The 20,666-nt window shown below is 47.0% G+C and overlaps 1 protein-coding gene and 1 long non-coding RNA gene across 5 annotated transcripts in view; one reads left to right on the top strand and one right to left on the bottom strand.

Moving 5' to 3' along the window:
* Positions 1–20,666, top strand: part of ADAM19 (ADAM metallopeptidase domain 19) — a 92,122-nt gene that overhangs the window by 35,637 nt on the left and 35,819 nt on the right. For all 4 annotated transcript variants that reach the window (XM_086412633.1, XM_086412636.1, XM_086412635.1 and 1 more), the window contains 3 exons: positions 4,964–5,040; positions 15,422–15,605; positions 16,409–16,474. In XM_086412633.1, coding sequence (XP_086268759.1) covers positions 4,964–5,040; positions 15,422–15,605; positions 16,409–16,474 — 327 coding nt within the window. The remainder of the gene's footprint in view (positions 1–4,963; positions 5,041–15,421; positions 15,606–16,408; positions 16,475–20,666) is intronic.
* On the bottom strand, positions 14,667–19,349 carry LOC147369780 (uncharacterized). Its single transcript, XR_015167878.1, has 2 exons — positions 19,191–19,349; positions 14,667–14,877 (listed from the first exon to the last, which is right to left on the bottom strand). It is a non-coding gene; the product is annotated as an uncharacterized LOC147369780 (long non-coding RNA).

Raw genomic sequence — 20,666 nt, 5'->3', positions numbered from 1 at the left:
TGAATCTGGGTGTTAGTACAGAAATTTAAGGAAAAAAAATTTTTTTTAATTCATTTATTTTTAGCTGCGTTGGGTCTTAGTAGCAGTGTTCGGGCTCTCTAGTTGTAGTGTGTGGGTTTAGTTGCTGCCCGTCATGCAGGATCTTAGGCTTCCCTGGTGGTCCAGCAGTAAAGATTCCACCTGCAATGCAGGAGACAAGGGTTTGATCTCTGGTCTGGAAAGATCCCCTGGAGGAGGAAATGGCAGCCCACACCAGTATTCTTGCCTGGGAATTCCCATGGACAGAGGAACCTGGTGGGCTGCAGTCCATGGTCTTGCAGAAGAGGGGGACATGACTTAGCAACTAAATAGCAACAACAGGTAGGATCTTAGGTCCTGGACCAGGGATCGAACCCACAGCCCCTGCATTGAAAGACGAATTCTTAACCACTGGGCCACCAGGGAAGTCCCTTGCACAAAAATTTGTCATTTAAAAGCTGGTCTTTCAGTTTTAGTCTTTTAGTTTGCTTCATCATGCCATTTGGTCACCGGTGGACATTTAAGCTCGTGAATCACACACATTTCATGATTTGCTAGCTTTTCCTAGAGGGGACCTGTTAGAATTTGTAGGATTAGAGTCAGTTCAGTTCAGTCAGTTGCTCAGTCGTGTCTGACTCGGATAAGAGTAGTGGTTCTCAATTAGGAGTGATTTTGGTTTAAGTCATTTCTTAAAAACCTTTGTTGAATATGTTGGTAACTAACATAATAAAGCAAGGAAAATATGCTTCATGATGATTTATACCAGTTTTAATCAGGTGCAAATAAACTAAAATGTTCTATTTGTTTCTTTGACCATTTTAGCCAACAAAGGATGGGAGGCTTGGCAGTGTGTGGAGATAGTTTGGATTGTCATGACTTGGAGGTGACGGCTACTGTCTGGTGGGTAGGGGCCAGGGGTGTGCCAGTTACCCTCCAGTGCACAGGCATCCCTCCACAGCAGTTATCCTGTCTCAAATGTCAGTGGTGCCCAAGTTGAGAAATTCTAGATTTGAGTGATCCTTCTCAGACTCTATTCTTGCCTGGAGAATCGATAGAGGAGCCTGGCAGGCTACAGTCCATAAGGTCACAAAGAGTCGGACACGACTGTAGCGACTTAGCACTCTCAAACTCTATGCCAAAGAGCAGCGGTGAAGGAGAAGAGAAGATGGATGCAGGCAGGAGGGGCAGTGTCTTTTGCCTCTGGGATCGGGCATCATGGGCTTTCATGGGTGCAGACCTGGGAGGTGTGCTGTGTAGGCAGCACAGTGCCTCAGTGCCCCTCCAACAGCTTCCTGTGGAACCCGAGATTCCCACATGACTCTGTCTTTAAAATAGTCCTGCCAGTCTTTAGAATAGCCTAGAAAACAATGATAGCCACTGTCAGTTGTTAACAGCACAGATGAGTCGATCAGATCACCCTTGAGTGAGGAGAGGGACCCAGGACAGTTATGCTTCGGTGGGGTCTGTGAGGTCTGAAGTAAGTAGGTACTGCGGGGCTATGTTGGATCTTTGGATGTCAGGATCAGTGCTGCCTTCTTCACTGAGACCTTCCTGGATGGGGAGGGAGTGGCCAGTGCCTGCAGCAAAGTAGCCCGTGTCCTTTCATCTCTGGGAGAACTGGCCAGCTGTGGCTCTACACCTTTTTCATGGCCCCTGGTTGAAACTTCTTCCTCCCTTCAGACTTCGGTTCTCTGTCTCCAGCGAGATGGGAGGGGACGGACAAGCCTCGGAAGCCCCTCGCCATTATGACCTCACAAAGCACCCTCCGCTGAGTTGGGCTCTTGCACTTCTGTACCCAGAGCGGAAGAATGGGTCTCAGTGCATGAGTTTGCCATGAGCTCATGCTTCCTGCTACGAAAGCCCCCTCAGGGTGGCCCCCTCAGGCCGAGAAACTGAGAAGGAATGCGATGACTTCATGGCTCTTGTGTTCATGTGCTTGTTCTTTGTGCTCTCTGGATTGGGCAGAGATGTTGTGAGGGCCTTTGACAGAGGGCAGTGAGAGAACTTCCCCTCCCTCCCAGACAGCCCCTCCTTCCCAAAGGTCTCGTTGACCAGAGTGCATCCCAGCTAAAGTAGGGGTGACTCTGTTTTCTTGTTTAGTACATCCCCTCCTCCTGGGCTCTTGCAAAGCCCCCACCCAGTCCCGGGGGCTACCAGTCAGTATTCTTATTTGGGAGCTGAAGACTCAAAGAGAAATGGGAATGGAATAAACCACTTAGCTTCAGCTGACCCAAGTGTTGTAGACCACACTCTCCCGCAAAACTTGGCTGGGGGTAGTGGGAGTTCTGGGAACCTGATCCTGCTCATTGCCAGGCCCGTGGGTTCCAGCCCTGATCTAGGTCAGGTCACTGGGGGAATGGTGTGTTCCACTAGAACAAGTTGCAGAGTTTGGGGTCTGAAGCCAGGGTTTTAGTCTTGGCTTTAACCAGCTGTGTGACCTGAAAAACCCTTTCAGCCTTGTTAATGTTGAGTTTCCTCATCTGAAAATTGGATATGCTAAGATATGACTCTCAGGGATATGGAAGGGTAAGATGAATCACTGATTTTTATGGGAATTTATAAGCATCTCTTCCAACACTACATTTTACAGATGAGGAAATTGAGAGGAGATGGGAAAAAGGAGCATGCCTTTTTGCTTGCTGTCAGTGAGCAGCAAGGCTTAGACTAACACCTCAGTCTGGGTCAGTGTTGGAAGATAATAGAGCTTTTTTTTTCTTTTTTTAATATTTATTTGACTGTGCTGGGTCTTAGTTACAACATGGAAACTCTTAGTTGCAGCATGTGGGATCTAGTTCCCTGACCAGATATTGAACCCCGGCCCCCCCCTGCCTTGGGAGTATGGAGTCTTAGCCACTGGATCTCCAGGGAAGTCCCAATAATAGAGCTTTGACAAATTAAGCCCATGTACTTTGCTGGGTCTGCTTTTGCTAAGATAGGCTGAGCATGGAGCCTGAAATCAGGCTGCTGGGGTTTGCATCTCCACTTTGCACTGTGGCCCTGTGAATGACTTGAAACCTCTCCAACTTTAGTTGAGAGTGAGAATAAGAGTATCTACCTCATAATACTATGATCAGAATTAAAGGAGAAAAAAAAAATCTATGTAAGTTGTTTATCCAAGAGCAGTAGCTGGGTAGATGTTAGCTCTTGTTGTTAATAACAGTAAATGGCAGGCATTATTATGCCACATGGTGATGTGTGTGAAGACCCTTTATATATTTAAAGCATGTTACACTGCAGTCACACCTAGAGCTGGGTGGTACTGGAACTGGAGAATTTAGACAAATGGCTTACTTAGCTGTCTCCTGGTTCACATGCCTGCCTGCTGGGGACCAGGGAACAACCGCAGTCAAGTGTGGTCCTGGTGATGGCTCACTCAGACTGTTGTTATGTGGGTGAATGCCGGACATTCCTGATTGGCCCTGCTCACAGGACATTGGTGGGGAAAGATAAGGCTTCCGTATCTGCAACTGCATAGTTTACATCCTTTTTAAGACCTTAGAACCAGACTGTGCTCTGGGGATTTTACCTTTTTTCTCTTTGCTCCAACTTATCTCTTTTGACCTATTTGGGACGAAATTTATAGGAATGTGTCCCTTGTTATCACCCATAGGTCTGCTGAGGACAGCCCTGGTTTGTGTCTGTCTATCTGGTTTAGCGCTTTATCACTCTCAGCAGAGTCCTGCTTTGCCTCATAAATACTCTGGCTACCCTACTTATCAAACATTCTGCTGACACCTCAAACTTTATTTCAAGCCATTCTTTATGATTTGTATCTTTGTATGACTTTTAAACTACGACTGGCTCTCACAAGACGCTAAGTCTGGCGAAGTCTGGACTCCACTCACTGTTGTGTCTTAGGGAGGGCCTAGCCCCGGGCCCGGCACATCGCAGTGTGTAGCCAGGAGGAATCCAGCTGGGTTGGGAAGACCAGATGGCCGTGACATATGCCCTGGTGAGAGCACAGCAGCAGACCTGCAAGTGTCCATGGACACAGGTGCAAAATCAGGTCTGTCCAGGTGTGCAGGGGATTCAAGGGAGGCAGGGAAGATGCGTGAGAGATCAGTTTCATAGGGCCGCTGAGCAAAGTACTGTAAACTTGGAGGTTTAAGACAATTAGAAATGTGTTCTTTCACGTCTCTGAAGGCTAGAAGTTCAAAACCAAGGCCATGCTCTCACTGTAGTCTCTAGGGAGGGATCCTTCGTAGGCTCTTGCAGCTTCTAGTGGCTCCTGACCGTCCTTGGCACCCACTGGCTTCTAGTTTCATGACTCTAACCTCTGCCTCTGCCTTCAAATGGCCTTCTTCTTGGTGTGTGTGTATCAGTGTCCTTTTCTCTTTTTGTAAGGCTTCTAGTCCAGTATTGCCTCATCTTGATTTAATTACATCTGCAAAGACTCTGTTCCAAGTAACGTCACATTCTGAGGTTTTGAGTAGATGTGGATTTTTTTTGTCTGTACCACATGGCCCGTGGGATCTTAGTTCCCTGATAAGGATCAAATCTGTACCCCCTGCACTGGAAATGCAGAGTGGGTAGACGTGAAGTTTGGTGGGAACACAGTTCAGCTCTCACAGGGGGTGGTCACAGAGGTGACTCTAGTGGTGAGGCAAGCTTTTCGGAAGCCAGTGTTTCCTGTGACCAGCATCATGTTATAGAAAGAGATCTGAAATCCTGGCTTCTTCAACCAGCAGAGAGACTTTCAGCAAATCCCTTTGCTTCTCTGAGCCTTGGCTTCTTCATCGATTCAGTGGGGATGATGGCATCTGCCCTGTCCCTCCTCCCAGGAATATCATGAGGATCAAATAAAACAGTGGCTGGGAAAGCTCTTTACAGATCTAAGGTTATGTACACCTAAGGTAGGTGTACAGTCATCCCTGACTGTCTCAGGATGCCAGCATGGCTGACTTGTCAGTGTCCTGTGGTCTGACTGCCGCTCTCTCCCTGCTAGGATCACTGCTTTTACCACGGGACAGTGAGGAAGGCGGAGCAGTCCAGTGTCATGCTCAGCACCTGCCGGGGAATGAGGTAAGAGGCCCTGACAGTGCGAGGGGCACCTGGCTCTCTCCCCAGGAATGGAGTGTTTAGGACAAGTGGGGCTGGCCTTGGTCAGGGACTTTGAGAAGCTGTCCATAAAGAATGTGTGCAAGCCAGCTCTGAGAAAGGCTGAGCTCGGGAGGGATAAGGGAAATGATAATCCTTCATGATGATGATAAAAATAACCCACAAATTCACTGGGATTGAGCATACTCTTTCCTGAGGAACTTGAGGTTTTATTATTATTTGGGTATGGAGAAGCCAACAGAGTAGGAGACAGCTGCCATTAGAAAGATGGTTGTACTCAAGATCCCAAGAGGTTGGGGTGTGCCATGCTTGGTGGGGGGTCCAAGGGTCACTCAGGAGGCAGAGGGGGAGAAGGGAATATGGGCAAGAGTCTTTATTATGGTTTTTATGGGAAGGAACAGGCAGGGTGGGGTAAGCAGCTTAGGACTGGCTAGTTTGAATAGTTTCAATGGGATCTGGGGCATGGGGCTGTCGCTAGGTGCCTGGTACCTGGCCCTGGGGTGAACAGGCAAGGGGGTGGTGGCCCAGAGAATGAGATCCCCATTGGAACAGCTCTCTGTGCTCACTGGTGAATTCTGTCTCAGGGAATTGGCTAACCCTGGGGGCAGGGGCAAGGCCCCAGATGTCAAAGCACCAAAGTACAGGACATAAAGGAAATGGTTCATACACTTGAAATTGATGAGTTTGAGCATTTATTTCCACTTCTCCTTTGCTCTTCTCCAGTAGAAGTGCTTATAAGCAGTAGAAAGGGAAATGGACAGCTAGTGAAAAGAGCAGGAAGAGAACGGAGGAGCAAGGATAATCTTCAGGACAGGAAATGAGGTGAAAAGTTCCATCTAGGTGGCATGTTGGAAAGAGAGTTGACTTCATTCTCTGAGCCAGACAACCGGGCTTTGAGCCAATAGCTGTTGACCAGCTGGGTCACTTGTAAAATGTGGGTAAGGGAAATAGACCTCTGTCGTGTTGTGAGGATTGCACATTGAGATAGCACAATAGCATAGATTGTGCTAATAGAAAGCTAACTGGCCCGTACATACGGGCACTTGGTCACCTCCCAGACCCTTGCTTCTTAGGTGAGGCCCACAGAGGTGCATCATCAACATCACCTAGGAGCTTGTTCAAATGCAGTATCTCAAGTCCCACCCAGACCTACTGGATCATAACCTGTATTTTACCAGGATCCCCAGATGACTCGTGTGCAAGTTATGGTTTATACCTGAGCATGTGTGTCCCTTGAGAATATGAATTCTGTCTCAATATCTGTTTCTCTCCTCCAGCCTACCCTGGTGCTTTGCATATAGTAGGATTTATATGTCTATTGAAGTAATATCATTCATTTATACTCTTCCCACCCTCCCTTCCTTTTGGAAAAGGGATGATGATTTGAAAAACCTAATTGTCTATACTAATTGCCTCAGTTTTAATTGCCTATACTATGTAGTACCTGTACCCAGTGTGTTGGTACACTAGCTCTGTGAAAACAAAAACAGAAGAAAAGCCCTTATTTTTAGCATTTGCCAATATAGTGATAAAAATATTCCCACCATGACCAATTCAAAGCTGTCAATGTGATGTTACTAAAGGCATCATTGGGAAGATTTATACATGTTCGCTCTCATGAGCCCGAAGGAGGTGTTTCTACGTGTACCCTTCCTCTCTCTTGATTCAATAATTGTTTCTTTTTTTAAATTAATTTTTATTGGAGCATAGTTGATTTACAGTGTTTTGGGTTAGTTTCTGCTACACAGTAAAGTGAATCAGTTTTACATATCCACATATCCACTCTCTTTTAGTTTCTTTTCCGATATAGATTACTAGGGAGTATTGAGTAGAGTTCCCTGTGCTGTGCAGTAGGTACTTATTAGTCATCTATTTTAAATACAGTAGTGCATATATGTCAATCCCAATCTCTCAATTTATCCCTTCCCCCACTTTTCCCCATTGGTAACCATAAGTTTGTTTTCTGCATCTGGGACTCTGTTTCTGTTTTGTAAATGAGTTCATTTGTACCACTTTTTTTTTCAATTCCTTATGTAAGTGATATCATAATATTTATCTTTGACTTACTTCACTCGTTATGGCAGTCTGTAGGTCCATCCTTGTTGCTGCAAATAGCATTATTTTGTTCTTTTTTATGGCTGAGTAATATTGCATTGAATATATATACCACAGCTTTTTTTATCTGTTCATCCATCGATGGACATTAATTACTCCTTTCATTCAGCAAGTTAATATCGGCTGTCTGTTCTCTGCCAGTGCCCTACACAGGTGGAGGGAAGGCAGGCATATAAAAGTAATTTCCTGAGCCCTCAGTCTCTTGTCTGTAAAGTGGGCATGGATGATAGGCATGGTGGAGAATGCTAAGTGCTAAAGCATGAAGACAGGATTATTATCATCTTGCCACAGTGAAGCCATTCTGAGACTAACCCAGGCTTACATGCCAATGTGAGGCCCATCATGCTGCTGATCCCACGTGTTTGTTTATAAATCAAGCCATGTCTCTTCTGTAAGGCTTCAGGCTGAGTTGGCCGGAGGGAATTAGGCAGGAAACAAGCTTTGGCTGGGAGGCCATAACAGTGGCCCCAAATCCCCTGCTCAAGTGACCTGATTGAGCCCAGCCAACTCCCAGTGGTGTTTACAGGCCCAGCCACCGCCACCTGCAGCCTGCAAGTAAACAACGTCTGTCCCAAGGAGGACGAAAGGGAACATGCAGGTGCGACTCACTTCTCTCTGCCTCTTCCTCTGTCCTCTTGGTCTGCAGCAGTGGGAACTTGGCCCAGACTCTTATAAATCACTCCCACAGCCGTGCTGACAGGGGAGAACCGAGTGAGCCATCCATGTGTTTCTGTTTTGCACGCTTACCTCTGGTGGGGTCCACCCACCTTATTTTCCCAGCCTTCTCGCTATACACATTCAGAAACCAAGGGTGTCTGTGGGCCTGACTGATTTAAGAGCTGGAAACGCAAGCCAGATGGCTCAATTCAGACTCTGGAGAAGGAGCAGCTGCAGCAGCAGCAGGCTTCAAACCCATGTAGCCCTCACGTTGTCCCCCCACCAAGGCTCATAAAGGGATGCTGCAATGGAAAATCTCCATAGCAATTGTGCTTCTCTCCTGGAAACAAGCACTTTGTGATTTGGAGAAAGTAGGTAGGATTTATACCAAGTAGGATCCTCAGGGTGATGATCCAAATCCAGAGGAATTCAGCTGAGTTTCTAGGCTGTTGCTGGGTCCCCTCTTCTCCCCCAAGCAGTTCTTTAGTCTAATTTAACTGAAGAAGTAATACAGGATCATAGTAAAAATAAATTCAAATAATACAAGAATGTACAGTGGAAAAGGTCTCTTCCTGTTTCCTGAATCCCTCTCCCCAGAGGTAGTCATTATTAACCACTTGCTTGTGTTTCCTTTTAGAAATACTCCTTCCAAAAAGGAACATGGATATGTGATATATAATGCTTTGTAATCTTGTTTAGGCCACTGACCCCTTTGAGATTTGAGTGGCAGCTGTGGATACTTACAAACTACACCAAAGAAAAGATGTGGCACATCATTTCTTAGGGATGTTTAGTATCCACTGGAGAAGGGCACGGCAACCCACTCTAGTATTCTTGCCTAGAGAATTCCGTGGACAGAGGAGCCTGGTGGGCTACAATCCATGGAATTGCAAAGAGTCAGACATGACTTAGTGACTGATAACAGCATAGTATTCACAGTCCCCACGCCTGTCTTCTATGAAGGACTCATCTTCTAAATGTCCTGCAAAGCATCTTGTGTGCACAAATGCTTTGCAGATTCACACAAAGTAGAAATGTTAGGAGCAGTGATTATTTGTGAGGAAATCCAGGCATTACTGGGCTGAGATGTCCTTGGCTGAACCTGTGGGATGTGGTAGACACTGTGTGTGCTTGTGTGTGTGCCCACGTGTGTGTCCCCAGCTTACCCCGCTCACTGTCTGTCTGTCAGCAGGCGAGGTATTGATTGCAGTAAAAACATTTTTTTAACCTGAATGATCAGTCTATTTGTCAAGAAAATACTCATTAAAAATGATCATTATATAGCTAATGGGTGTGTTAAACATTCAGTTAACACAAAGAGCGTAAAACTAAACAAAGTGAAAATTCTTTATCCTGTCCTGCCCTTTCAGTCAACCTCATTTCCCATCTGTAATCACTGTCAGAGGGGTATAGTGTAGTGCAAAGTGCAGTTGCTCAGTCGTGTCCGACTCTTTGCGACCCCATGGACTGTAGCCCACCAGGCTCCTCCATCCATGGGATTCTCCAGGCAAGAGTTGGACTGGTATACATAATTGAAATACATAATCGCGTATGCTAAGTCGCTTCAGTCGTGTCTGACTCTGTGTGACCCCATAGACCGCCTCCTGCCAGGCTCACCCGTCCCTGGGATTCTCCAGGCAAGAACACTGGAGTGGGTTGCCATTTCCTTCTCCAATGCAGAAAAGTGAAAGTGAAGCCGCTCAGTCGTGTCTGACTCTTAGTGACCTCATGGACTGCAGCCTACCAGGCTCCTCCATCCATGGGATTTTCCAGGCAAGAGTACTGGAGTGGGGTGCCATTGCCTTCTCTAAATCATGAGATATATGATTTCTTTAATCCAAATGAGATTACCCTGTACATACCATTCTGTCAGTTTTCCCCCCCTCAATTTAACATTATGTTTTAGACACACATAGATCAAACTCATTCTTTTAAGAGTTGCATAGTATCTTATGTACTAATGCCTGGCAGGTTCAATTACATGTAAAGTTTCTCAGAGACACAGTAGATCATCTGTGGTCATCTGCTTGATGCATCGCTCAGATTATAGCAGATGTGTCCTCTGTGCTCTGGGGCCCACACTCACTGTGCTTGTACCTTACCCCAGCTCCCTGGACTCAGACTCTGTGGGGGAGGGTACGAAGCTGAGAGTGAGCACAGGAGGATGTGTGTGAACGTGTGTGTGATGGCTTAGAAGGAGCTCACAGTTCAGAATCAAGAGATCTGAGTTTCAGATCTCGCCTCACACCTCTCGGCTGTGTGATCTGTTGAGTGTTTCTCTCCCTGCTGGATTTCATTTCCTTCTGGCTTTACATTGGCCAGGCTGTTGCCGCCTATGAGCCTCACTCAGCCCTCTAGATGGTGCCCATGGTGCAGGAGTGGGTCCTGGGTCGGGGGCTGAGGGTGGCGTCAGGGCCCTTGGGCACGTTCCTGTGTCTCTGGGTTTTTGTTCCTCTTGTCTGAGAAAGGAGGGTAGACCAGACCATGAAAAGGATCCTTCAGTGTCGGAAGTTCTGCGCCACAGGGAGAGTAGGCAGAGTTTTGGGAGGTGGGTCGCCTGGGACAGAAGCCAGTCTGTGCCTGTCTGCCCCTTTGCCCACCCGGCCTTCCTGCCCACCTGGCCATAAGGCGGCCACCTGTGTGTCAGGCACCGAGTAAACCCTCACAGGGTGGCAGCAGGTTGTGCCAGGTGTGGATTCTGGAGTCAGGCAGTTCTTGCTTTAAAGCCTGATGCCTTGCTTCAGATCTCTCGCATTAGTTTTCTCATCTATAAAATGGGAACAACAGTAGTGACGTCATCGGTGGGTTTACACTAGATGACGAGTGCAGCCTCCTTGAGAGCAGGCATTTTTTTTTTTTTTTTTTTTTTTTATAAGCCTGCTGCATCCCCAGTGCCTAAAACTGTTCCTGGCACACATTAGGTGCACACGGCACACATGTGTTGAATGGCGACTGATAAGATGCCTTGTACCAGTCCGGTGTGTAATACATGCCCAATGACTGTTAGCTGTCCTTTTAAAATACTACCCTAATGGTTAGTAAGCACTGCCTATGACTTCAGTTTTCATAGCAGCCTTGTGAGAGGGCAGTCTTGTTGAGTGCCATGCCCCACAGCTAGCACACAGCAGAGCCAGACTTTGAACCAGGTATGTCCCCTGTCCGAGCCCAGGCTCTCCGCTTGTGCCTTGCCACCCCCATCCCGGAGGGATCACATCACCCATGTGCCTTCTTGGCTCCCCTCAGTGCTGCCTTTGAAACTCCCTCCTTCTCACTTGCACGTACATTTTGAGGGAAGGAAAGAAGGGTGATGGAGTGCTTACCTCTTAAGGAAGCTCTGGATGTGGCCTTGTAGGCTGCGTCCCCTTTAGGTTTAGCTCTGAATGGACTAATTCCCAAGAAGCTGTTCTCAAACCTAGGTCCTGGAAGGATGCATTTGGGTGAGCCCAGCAGTCATTCAGGGGTTAAATCCACTGCCTGCCTGACCTGCCCTGCCAGGCTTCCTCTGTACAATTTGATTTGTATCAAGCTCTCAACAATGAGGAATAGGATGCAGAGCAGAGTGGAGAATTGCGTGTGAGGTCCTGGCCACCCGGCCTCCTGGGTCCCCCTCCAGAGCCCCCACCCCCACCCCCAGGCGAAGCTCTGCCAGTGCTTACATTTCACAAATTATATCAACAGAGATGTTTAGGAGGAGAAATGACTGGGGAGTGCTCAGGGAAGGACAGTTAGCAGGGCTTGGGGGAGGTGAGACGGGAGGCCCCTGGGAACTAGGTTCTCACAGGTCCCCCCACTCTCAAAGCTGGCTTCCCTGTGACATGCTGGGGCCCCTGCCTGCCTCTTCTCCACCCTAGGGAGTAGGGGGATGGCAGCTGTGACACAGGCAAGTTATGGGGGACCGCATGAAGGAGGGGCAGAGAGCAGCCATAGAGTCCTATTGCTCAAGGACCCTCGGGGTCACTCTGAGCTTGTGTTTCTCCAGTGGTATTCTGCCCACTCCCTGGAATAGGATTGCCTGGAGCTCTGTGAAAAGACGGGCCCCTCCAGAGCCTGGGCTCCAGGTCAGAGCTGCTGAGTGTGACTGTGCAGGGGATTGCTTGGGGCTTGCTCACAGTGCAGATTCTCAGACTGCAGAATCTGCATTTCCTAGACTGGGCCTGGACACAGGCCTCCCCTGCTCCCACTCCCCCTGTGCTGCACAGTAGGTTCTCATTAGATCCCTGTTTTATATATTGTATATAATTGTGTGTCAATCCCAGTCTCCCAATTTATCCCATCGTCCCCTTTCCCCTCGTGGTGTCCATATGTTTGTTCTCTATGTCTGTGTCTCTATTTCTGCTTTGCAAATAGGGTCATCTGTACCATTTTTTCTAGATTCCACGTATATGTGGTAATATACAATATTTGTTTTTCTCTTTCTGACTTATTTCACTCTGTGTGACAGTCTCTAGGACATAGACATTTTTAATACATTCTGTAGAATATTCTAATGGATAGCTCTGGGAGCTGTTATCCTGTTATCTCTGACTCATAGGTTTGGAACTCACTGGTAGAGGCAGATAGCACATAGGTTAAGGGCGTAGGGTCTAGACTCTGCCAGACCTTAAATTTTTGGCCACACTATGCCTGTGAGAGTTTGTTAATTAATCTCCCTGAGGCTCAGTTTCCTTATCTATAAAATGGGAGCCATGATGGTGCTTTATAGCATTAATGTGGGAATGAAATAAGAACAATTGTACGCAGAGCCCTTGGCATATAATTGTGTGCTAAGTCACTCCTTTGTGTCTGACTCTTTGTGACCCCATGGACTGTAGAGCCTTCCTGGCTCCTCTGTCCATGAAATTCTCCAGGCAAGAATACTGGAGTGGGTAGCCATTTCCCTCTCGAGGGTATCTTCCCAATCCGATAATCGAATCTGCAGCGCCTGCATTGGCAGGGGGACTCTTTACTCCAGACTCTTTACTCTGGGAAGCCTGGCACATAATTAACTCTCCCCAAAATGGTGTCTAAAAAGGAAAAGTAGACAATGCCTCTCCCAGCTGGTGTCTTACTTCAGACAAGCGAGTTGGGTGATGGCCAATCACACCTCAGAGGAGAGTTGCTGATTTTTGTCACTGATAGCCACTCTACAGGGCTGTTGTGACAGAGGCAGTGTGAGGTCATGGTTAAGATCCCAGGACATAGAACCAGGCTGCTTAGGTTCTTCTGGTCTGTGTGACTTTGGTCAGTTAATTAACCTCTCTGAGCCGTAGTTTTCTCATTTGTAAAATGAGGATAATATTTGTAAGAATCATAGAAGTTTGTATGAATAGTAAAACACTTAGCACAGTGCATGGTCGATAGCAGACTCAATGATTTATAGCCACGATTGCTGCTCACTCTGCACCAGAATCCTGTGTGGTCTCTGTCCTATTTGGCTTAGAGGCTTGTTCAGGCGATGCCCTGTCAGCTACACTGGGACTTTCCACCCACTGAGTTATTTCCATAGCCACAGCAGAATGCAGACAAAGCCGTCACCTGGTTTGTGGTCAGGCCCTTTGCTTCCAATGTTTGCAGCCTTTGGGGGAAACTCAGGGGTCGGGAGGGGCCTTGGTCAGCCGAGATGAGCAGATAGCTTGGGAACAGGATGCCCACAGCAGCTCTGCCCTCTGCCCTTTCCCGTCTGGACCCAGGAGCGGATGTGACCCTTGGTCTTTGCTCCATCCCCACCCCCAGCTGCTCAGGGAGCACCTTAGGTGCCCCGCTGGGGGCTGGCTCGGGATTGCTGTGTCAGCCTGGGCGAGGCAGCCGGAAAGTCGTCAGGCTCCCTGGCACTAGAACGAGGTCAACCAGGGATGGATTCCAGGAAGGGCTGCTGCTGACTAGGACCTGGCACTGTCTCTCGAGAGCCTCGCAGGCTCTTCCCAAAGGGCAAAACCTGGGCGGGGATCTGGAGGGGTCCAGGGTGGGGATGGAAGCTGAGACAGCCTAAAAGAGGTCCTGCCAGGTCCTTTACCTTCTGAGATTTCTGGGTGGATAGAGCCTGAGGTTTTGGAGCACACAAAATGCTATGGGACTCCTGGGATTCATGGCTGGGATATTCCTTCCCCAGGGCCCTGGTCACACTCTTCATCTTGTAGTGTCAAGGATGGTAGATACCTGCTACATGGGCCTCTGCTGTCCCTTCCGTTGATATTAGTGATAGTGATTGATAATAAGTCATGGCACTCTTTCTCACCGAATCCAAATAAAGGGCCCAGAAGCCTCAATGATGCAGCATTCCATGCAGCTGTGTCCAATCCATCAGGGTTAAGGGTGGGGAAAGCTTTTTGTCTTCTCTGTTACATGCTGCTGCTGCTGCTGCTGCTAAGTTGCTTCAGTCGTGTCCAACTCTGTGCGACCCCATAGACAGCAGCCCACCAGGCTCCGCCGTCCTTGGGATTTTCCAGGCAAGAACACTGGGGTGGGTTGCCACTTCCTTCTCCAAGGCATGAAAGTGAAAAGTGAAAGTGAAGTTGCTCAGTCGTGTCCGACTCTTCGTGACCCCATGGACTGCAGCCCACCAGGCTCCTCCGTCCTGGCAAGAGTACTGGAGTGGGGTGCCATTGTCTTCTCCACTGTTATATGCTCTTAGTTCAGACTCTAAGCTCCATGAGGGCAGGCATCTTATCTGTCCTGTTTACTACTCCATCCTTAGCAACTAGCACAATGCCTGACACATAACAGGAAGCATTTGTGGAATGAATGTCTGTCTGTCCCCCAGTGGAATGTGAGTTACTCAAGGACAAGGATTGTGTCTAGAGTACATCTAACACAGAGTAAGGACTCAATGAGTGAAAGAATATAATGAACAAATGTACATCTTTATTCAGAGTCCAAAGTTAGCATATGTAACCCAGAGGAAAAAGTAGTCATATATGCTTGGTTGTGGCCACCACCTCACCACAGAGCTGCGTTGCTGATCCAGGGAAACTGGGGCTGGTAGCTGACAACTCTAGCTTTGGCTTCCAAAAACAAAGATACTTGTCTTTCCATTTAATCGTCCCAGGAGTCCTGTGAAGTTAGAAAATTAACATTGACATTTGCATCTGGGGAAACTGAGGCACAGAGTGATTGAAGAAGTTTGTTGAAGAGCATTTGGCAATTTAATATTGGAGCTAAGATTAGAACTTGGGTCTCCTCTCCCCTAGACCAGCACTCTTCCTGTTCTCAACATACCGTCTCTTTCTCAGCCTGTAAAGTTCTGACCTGTGATTTGCTGTATGCCATGTTTGGGATTGGGAGGCTTTTTGGAATTCTAGCCCTACCATCCTTTACAAGTCTTAACTGTCCCTGTTCCAGCCCTTTTAGAACCTTCGAGTTTCTCCATGATAGGCTTTCACACCCTGAAACTGTGCACCATATCTCATGTCCACGTACGTTTCTCTGGAGAGGAGGTCCGAGTTTGCATCAGATTCTCACCAGGGAGTGCATGACCCCATAATAAGATTAACAAGCACTGATCAAAACCAGCTGTGCCATTTTGCATATGGGGAAAACAAGGGGCTTTTCCAGGACCATAGTATTTGACCAGAGATTCCAATTCTCTTGTTGACAGAGGACTGATTATAGTGAGCAGTAACCTCAGCTATATCATCGAGCCCCTTCCTGACAGCGAGAGCCACCACCGTATTTACAGATCCGAACATCTCAAGCTGCCTCTCGGGAACTGTGGATTCAAGCCCACCGCCAGGGACTGGGTCCCTCAGTTTTCAAACCAGACCAAGAAGCGACCTCGCAGGGTGAGTTTCTCAGTACAAGAGTCAGCCGGGAGATAATCCCTTCTGAGCACCCTTTCCATGGATCCAGAAATATTTCTAAATTGAATGGAGATGGCTAAGAAGGAGGCAATAGCTTTTTCCTTTTGTTTATTTAAAAATAATTTTTTGGCTGCACCACATAGCATGTGGGATCTTAGTTCCCTGACCAGGGATTGAACCTGTGCCCCCTGCATTGGAAGCGTGGAGTCTTAACCACTGGACCACCAAGGAAGTCCCAGCATTTTCCTTTTAGTCTAAGTCATTCTTGAGTGTGAGAAACCCTTGTATTTGATAGAATAACTGCTTTGGGGGAAACATTACTTCATTTAAAATACTCTAAGGTGCTGATTTCAGAAACTTTAAAATGTGAGAAAAAAAGTATATGCCTCCCTTTTTGAAATAGCCACTTAAGCACATGCACAAAATGCTTGTATTTATTTATACCAAAAATAGAGGTACGTGGTTTAAATATTTTTGGGAATTTGATTGTCAGCATGTTCCCTCACAGTATGCTGGCCTCTGTTCTGTCTGCACTGGACAGCCAGCTCATTATTTTTGGAGACTAAAAAGCTGGACCCGGTGTCCCAGAGCAGACTCCAGTGATAACCAAGATGGCGGGCAGAGGGTGTAGTGAGGGTGATGGTGAGACGATCATAGCTGAGTTGTCTCTGCAACCTGGTAATGAGGTTCACTGCTTATTAACTCCACCGCTTCTGAGCAGTGTTTTAAAATGAGGCCAGGTCCACCATTTCCATAGCTCTGATGTGCTTATGTCTCTTCCTTAGATGAAAAGGGAAGATTTACACTCCATGAAGTATGTGGAGCTTTACCTTGTGGCTGATTATGCAGAGGTAAGGAGGGGGAGTGGGGTTTAGCAGAAAAATCACTTTCTTAATCACTTCCATTCCAGCCTTCAAACTGCTTTGGGGAAATGCTGAAGTGCCAAAATGCTGAATGGGGGAAATGATGAAAAAAATGCATCTTTTTTCAGTTTGCCATGTAATTTTGACCTTAAATCTGACCAAAGGCTCTTTTTGCTATTTTAAACATAGTTGGGGAAAAAATCAAGAAGTCTGTTCAAGCTCAATACATTAATCAGAAAATCAGGACAAAGACTGTTATTTGGATTAACACTCTTGGACCAGATCTGGGAGATCCTTAGGTTTTTGTGCTTACTCTTTGGGAGTCCATGAATTCACTATAGAAATTTAAAAAAAAAATTTTTTTTTTTTGCAAAGATAAGGAGTATATTTATCTGATTGAATACAATTTCCTGCCAATGTGTGGTCGATTTTTATAATCATGTTGGTGCCAAATGAGTACCTAAGCTGGAGTTCCCTAAATGTGGTCCCTAGCCCAGCAGCGTGAGCAGCACCCAGAAACTTGTGACCATACAGATTCGGGGGCTGCACCCAGATGTTCTGAATCCCCAGATGTGGGGCTGGGGTCTAACAATCCATGTTTTAACAAGCCTCTGTGTGATCCTGGTGCACAGGCAAGTTTGAAAATTACTGACGTAAAGGAGTAGCTGTTTGGCCTTTAATTCCATATTCTTCAAGTTAGGTTCTCATGTGCCTTGGCTTCTAAAATTTAATAAACACTCATTTCCCTCACTCTTTCATTTCATTTAGTCATTGATTTCTTGATTCTCTGTTATGTGTCAAGCACAGTGCTTAGATCCTGGAGATACAGACCTGCCCCCCACATGGCAGAGTTTACAGGAGCAGCACAAAAACTCTCTAGTTCCAAGTGTGATGACTGTTCATTGGAGAGGATTAGAGCACAGATAATGGGACCCAGTGTGGTCTTGGGAACTGGGGGAAACCTTCCTGAGGTGGTGGTGTTGAAGCTTGCTGGGGTCCAGCCCCGGTGGGTCCAGGGAATTCGAAGCAGGGACAGCATCGGCGAGGATCAGGAAACAATTGCTTAATTAAATGTTAATTAAGGATATAAAGAGTGGTGAAATAAGGATAGCTCAGCGAAGAAATTCAGTGAAGAAAAGAGGCTGAATAAAATTCCAAAGCAGGGAATTTACGTCACCTACGAAGGCCGCAGGCGTTCTCCTGTTCTCCCGAAGGAGAGGAGACACTAAGGCCTCCCCGGTCAGATCTTAGAAGCCCAGGCAAAATTAGTAGGCTTGACGAGCTTCCCCACCTCAGAGGAAAAATTCAGCTAGAAGGTGAAAGAAAGAAAGACATGGGGAGACCAAATTTCGGTGAACAAAAAACGGGGCGTACTTTATTTTCCAAAGTAGTTTTATACCTTAAGTTGTGCATAGAGGATAATGGGGGGAGGGGTAGAGTCATGCAAGGACAGCAGTTCCTGATCCTAATCGAAGCCAGGCTTTCAAACTTATCATATGCAAAACTTTACGTGATTTACATCATCTTCTGGCCAGGAGGCCTGTTAACATTTTAAGAAACTTATTTTTCTCTAAAGGTGATTATTCTAAAGTCAGGCGCCATCCTCTAAAAAGCACTGGATAAAGTTGCATTCCTATAGGGCAAAGGTGAGGTGGGCTCAATCAAGAAAAGAATTAACTCAAGGGTCCAAGGTTACAAACACTGAGGCTACTACTTACATTTCTATACACCCATTATATCAATCAATACACTGCCAAGGACACAGTAGGTAAGGGCTATGGAGACTTAGCAGCAAACATTGGCCCAACAAGTGAAAAACCCTTCACCAATACAATTTCTAATCAGTCTTTTAACTACTCAAGGGTATCTGTGCTTAGACAGTTTAGAACATCTCCTGCCTCTCACAGTTGGGAGGCTCTGAACAATCACATGTGGCCGGAAAAAACCTATTCAGGCAGGCTAGAGGACTTCCAAAGGAGTTTGTAGGTTGAAACACTGTCACACCCAGGAATTATTAACTGGAGCTGTAAGCTAACTCTTTTTTCAGAGAGAGGTAGTGGGGGACAGCCCCCCGTAAAGTCAGAGGTGTAGGTGAAAGCACAAACCAGAAAGTAGGCAGACTCTGGTTTTGGGGGTAGATGCTCGAGAATTTCCAGGGGGACTCCTGAGGCTCGATCCCGCCTTTGCGTATGCCGAGCCTCCTTCCTCATGACCTTTGTCATGGGTGGAGCTCCTCACACTGGCTCCCGGCAGTGATAGAATTCCAGTTGAGCTATTCCAGATCCTGAAAGATGATGCTGTGGAAAGTGCTGCACTCAATATGCAATATGCAATATGCCGGCTCCCAGCAGAAGCTGACTCCTAAAGAGCGTGGTCAGACCTCAGGTTCGCCTAAGTTAGCCGTATTTTACCTCATTCTCAGTCTATGTAGTAGCTCAACCACATAACTGACATATCTTTCAGGCGCAGAAGGTGAGGTGAACTGATCGCTCCCTAGTTCTAATGTTGCACCTCACCTGAGCCTCCCTTTGACAGCGTTCATCAAACTCCTGTCTGTCACACTCCATCCAGATTGAACCCGTTTACCTCAGACTGGGACTTGAACCCAGACAAAATCCAGTTTGGGACTTAAACCCACATGGCTGGAACTCGAACCAAGCCAGAGCCCTGCTTGGGACTCAAACCCAACCAAAACCCACAGTACCTGGTTTCAGGACCCAGTGAAGCTCAGGTTCTTGATGTCTCATCACAGAAAGAACTCAGTGAGAGAGAAAGTGATAAGTAAGAAGTGGTTTTATTCAGATGCAGAGAGAAGCACACTCTACAGACACAGTGTGGGCCATCACAGAGTGCGAATGCCTCCGTGAAATTTGGTGTGGCTAGTTTTTATAGGCTGGGTAGTTTCATATGCTAATGAGTGGGAGGATTATTCCAACTGTTTTTGGGAGGGGGTGGAAATTTCCAGGATGTGGGCCACCGCCCATTCCTTGGTCTTTTAATGGTGGAACTGTCACGTCACCTCTTGGTATGTCATTTCACTTGTCGATTAAGGTCTAGTCTTGTCTGCCATTTTGGCCCCATTTGATTCTAATCGGTTTGTGTTGTGTCCCTGGGCTATGTCATTCTTTCAGAAGTTATGCCCTGCTGGTTTACCTCCTGTTACAAGTTGGGCTCCTGACCAGCTCCCCAGAGGCTTATTCTCAGGTGGTTAGTCCAACAGCACAGGTCCTGGGGGCTGTATGGGGTTGGGGAGAATATTTGGCTTCATGCTTGGGGAGCTGCCTTCCAGTTTTGGAGGCAGCAGGAGGTGGCCCTTCAGTGTCTGGGAGTTTACTGGGCAGAGAAGGAGGTGCTGGGCCCTCCAGACCGAGGGAACATCTTGTTCTGCTTTGAGAGGAGTTTTGCTTTTTAATTGATGTTGTTATTGGTTGTTCCAGCAGCCTTTTTTTTTTCTTTCTTTTTTTCCCTTCTGTTTTCATTTCCAAAGACTGCTGTGTGTACAGGTTGGGGGAGTGACTTGGGGAACAAAAGCCAAAGGTGATTTGAAAGCCGCAGCTATGCAGTCTGGGAGGGGCTAACGGCCCTGGCCCCTGACTCACAGACCTGCCCTAGTGGGAGGGTTGCTGGTTTAAACCTAAGCTCCTCTAGGGTTGATTTAAATCAGTAGCTTTTGATTATTTTTGTTTTCCTGGTGGGACTTCCTTTTCCAATGTCTAATATAAAAGTCCACAGACTTCTCCAAGCTGAAGCAGGGGTGAGGACCCTCTTACACCTAAGGTCATCTAATATGGTGGTCTCGAGCCATTTTTTTTTCCCCCTATTTTTTGGCCATGCTGTGTGGCATGTGGGATTAGTTCCCCAGTCAGAAATCAAACTTGTGCCCCCTGCAGTGGAAACACAGCATCTTAGCCACTGGACCAGCAATATCCTTTCTTTTTTGAGCCACAGAATCTTTGTTCAGGTGACAGCTCCTGGGACCTGGATAATTAAGAGTGTAGAAACACAGCTGCTCTAAAGCAAAGGTGTGGTGAGGCTGCCCTTTGGCCCTGCAGTCTCCCCAGAGGACTCTTGGTGCCGGGTTTTAAGATTTCAGTGGGTGTGAGTCTAGAAGCTGGATAAGTGAGGGCCAGTTAGGGATTGGGGTCTTTAGTCTCCTGACCTCCAGAGTCACAGCAAAATC

The sequence above is a fragment of the Bos grunniens genome, chromosome 7 (assembly GCF_055505025.1).
Source record: "Bos grunniens cultivar Pamir isolate PY7600 chromosome 7, Bosgru_T2T1.0, whole genome shotgun sequence".
Lineage (NCBI taxonomy): Eukaryota > Metazoa > Chordata > Mammalia > Artiodactyla > Bovidae > Bos > Bos grunniens.
This window is presented reverse-complemented; position numbering and strand designations above follow the sequence as displayed.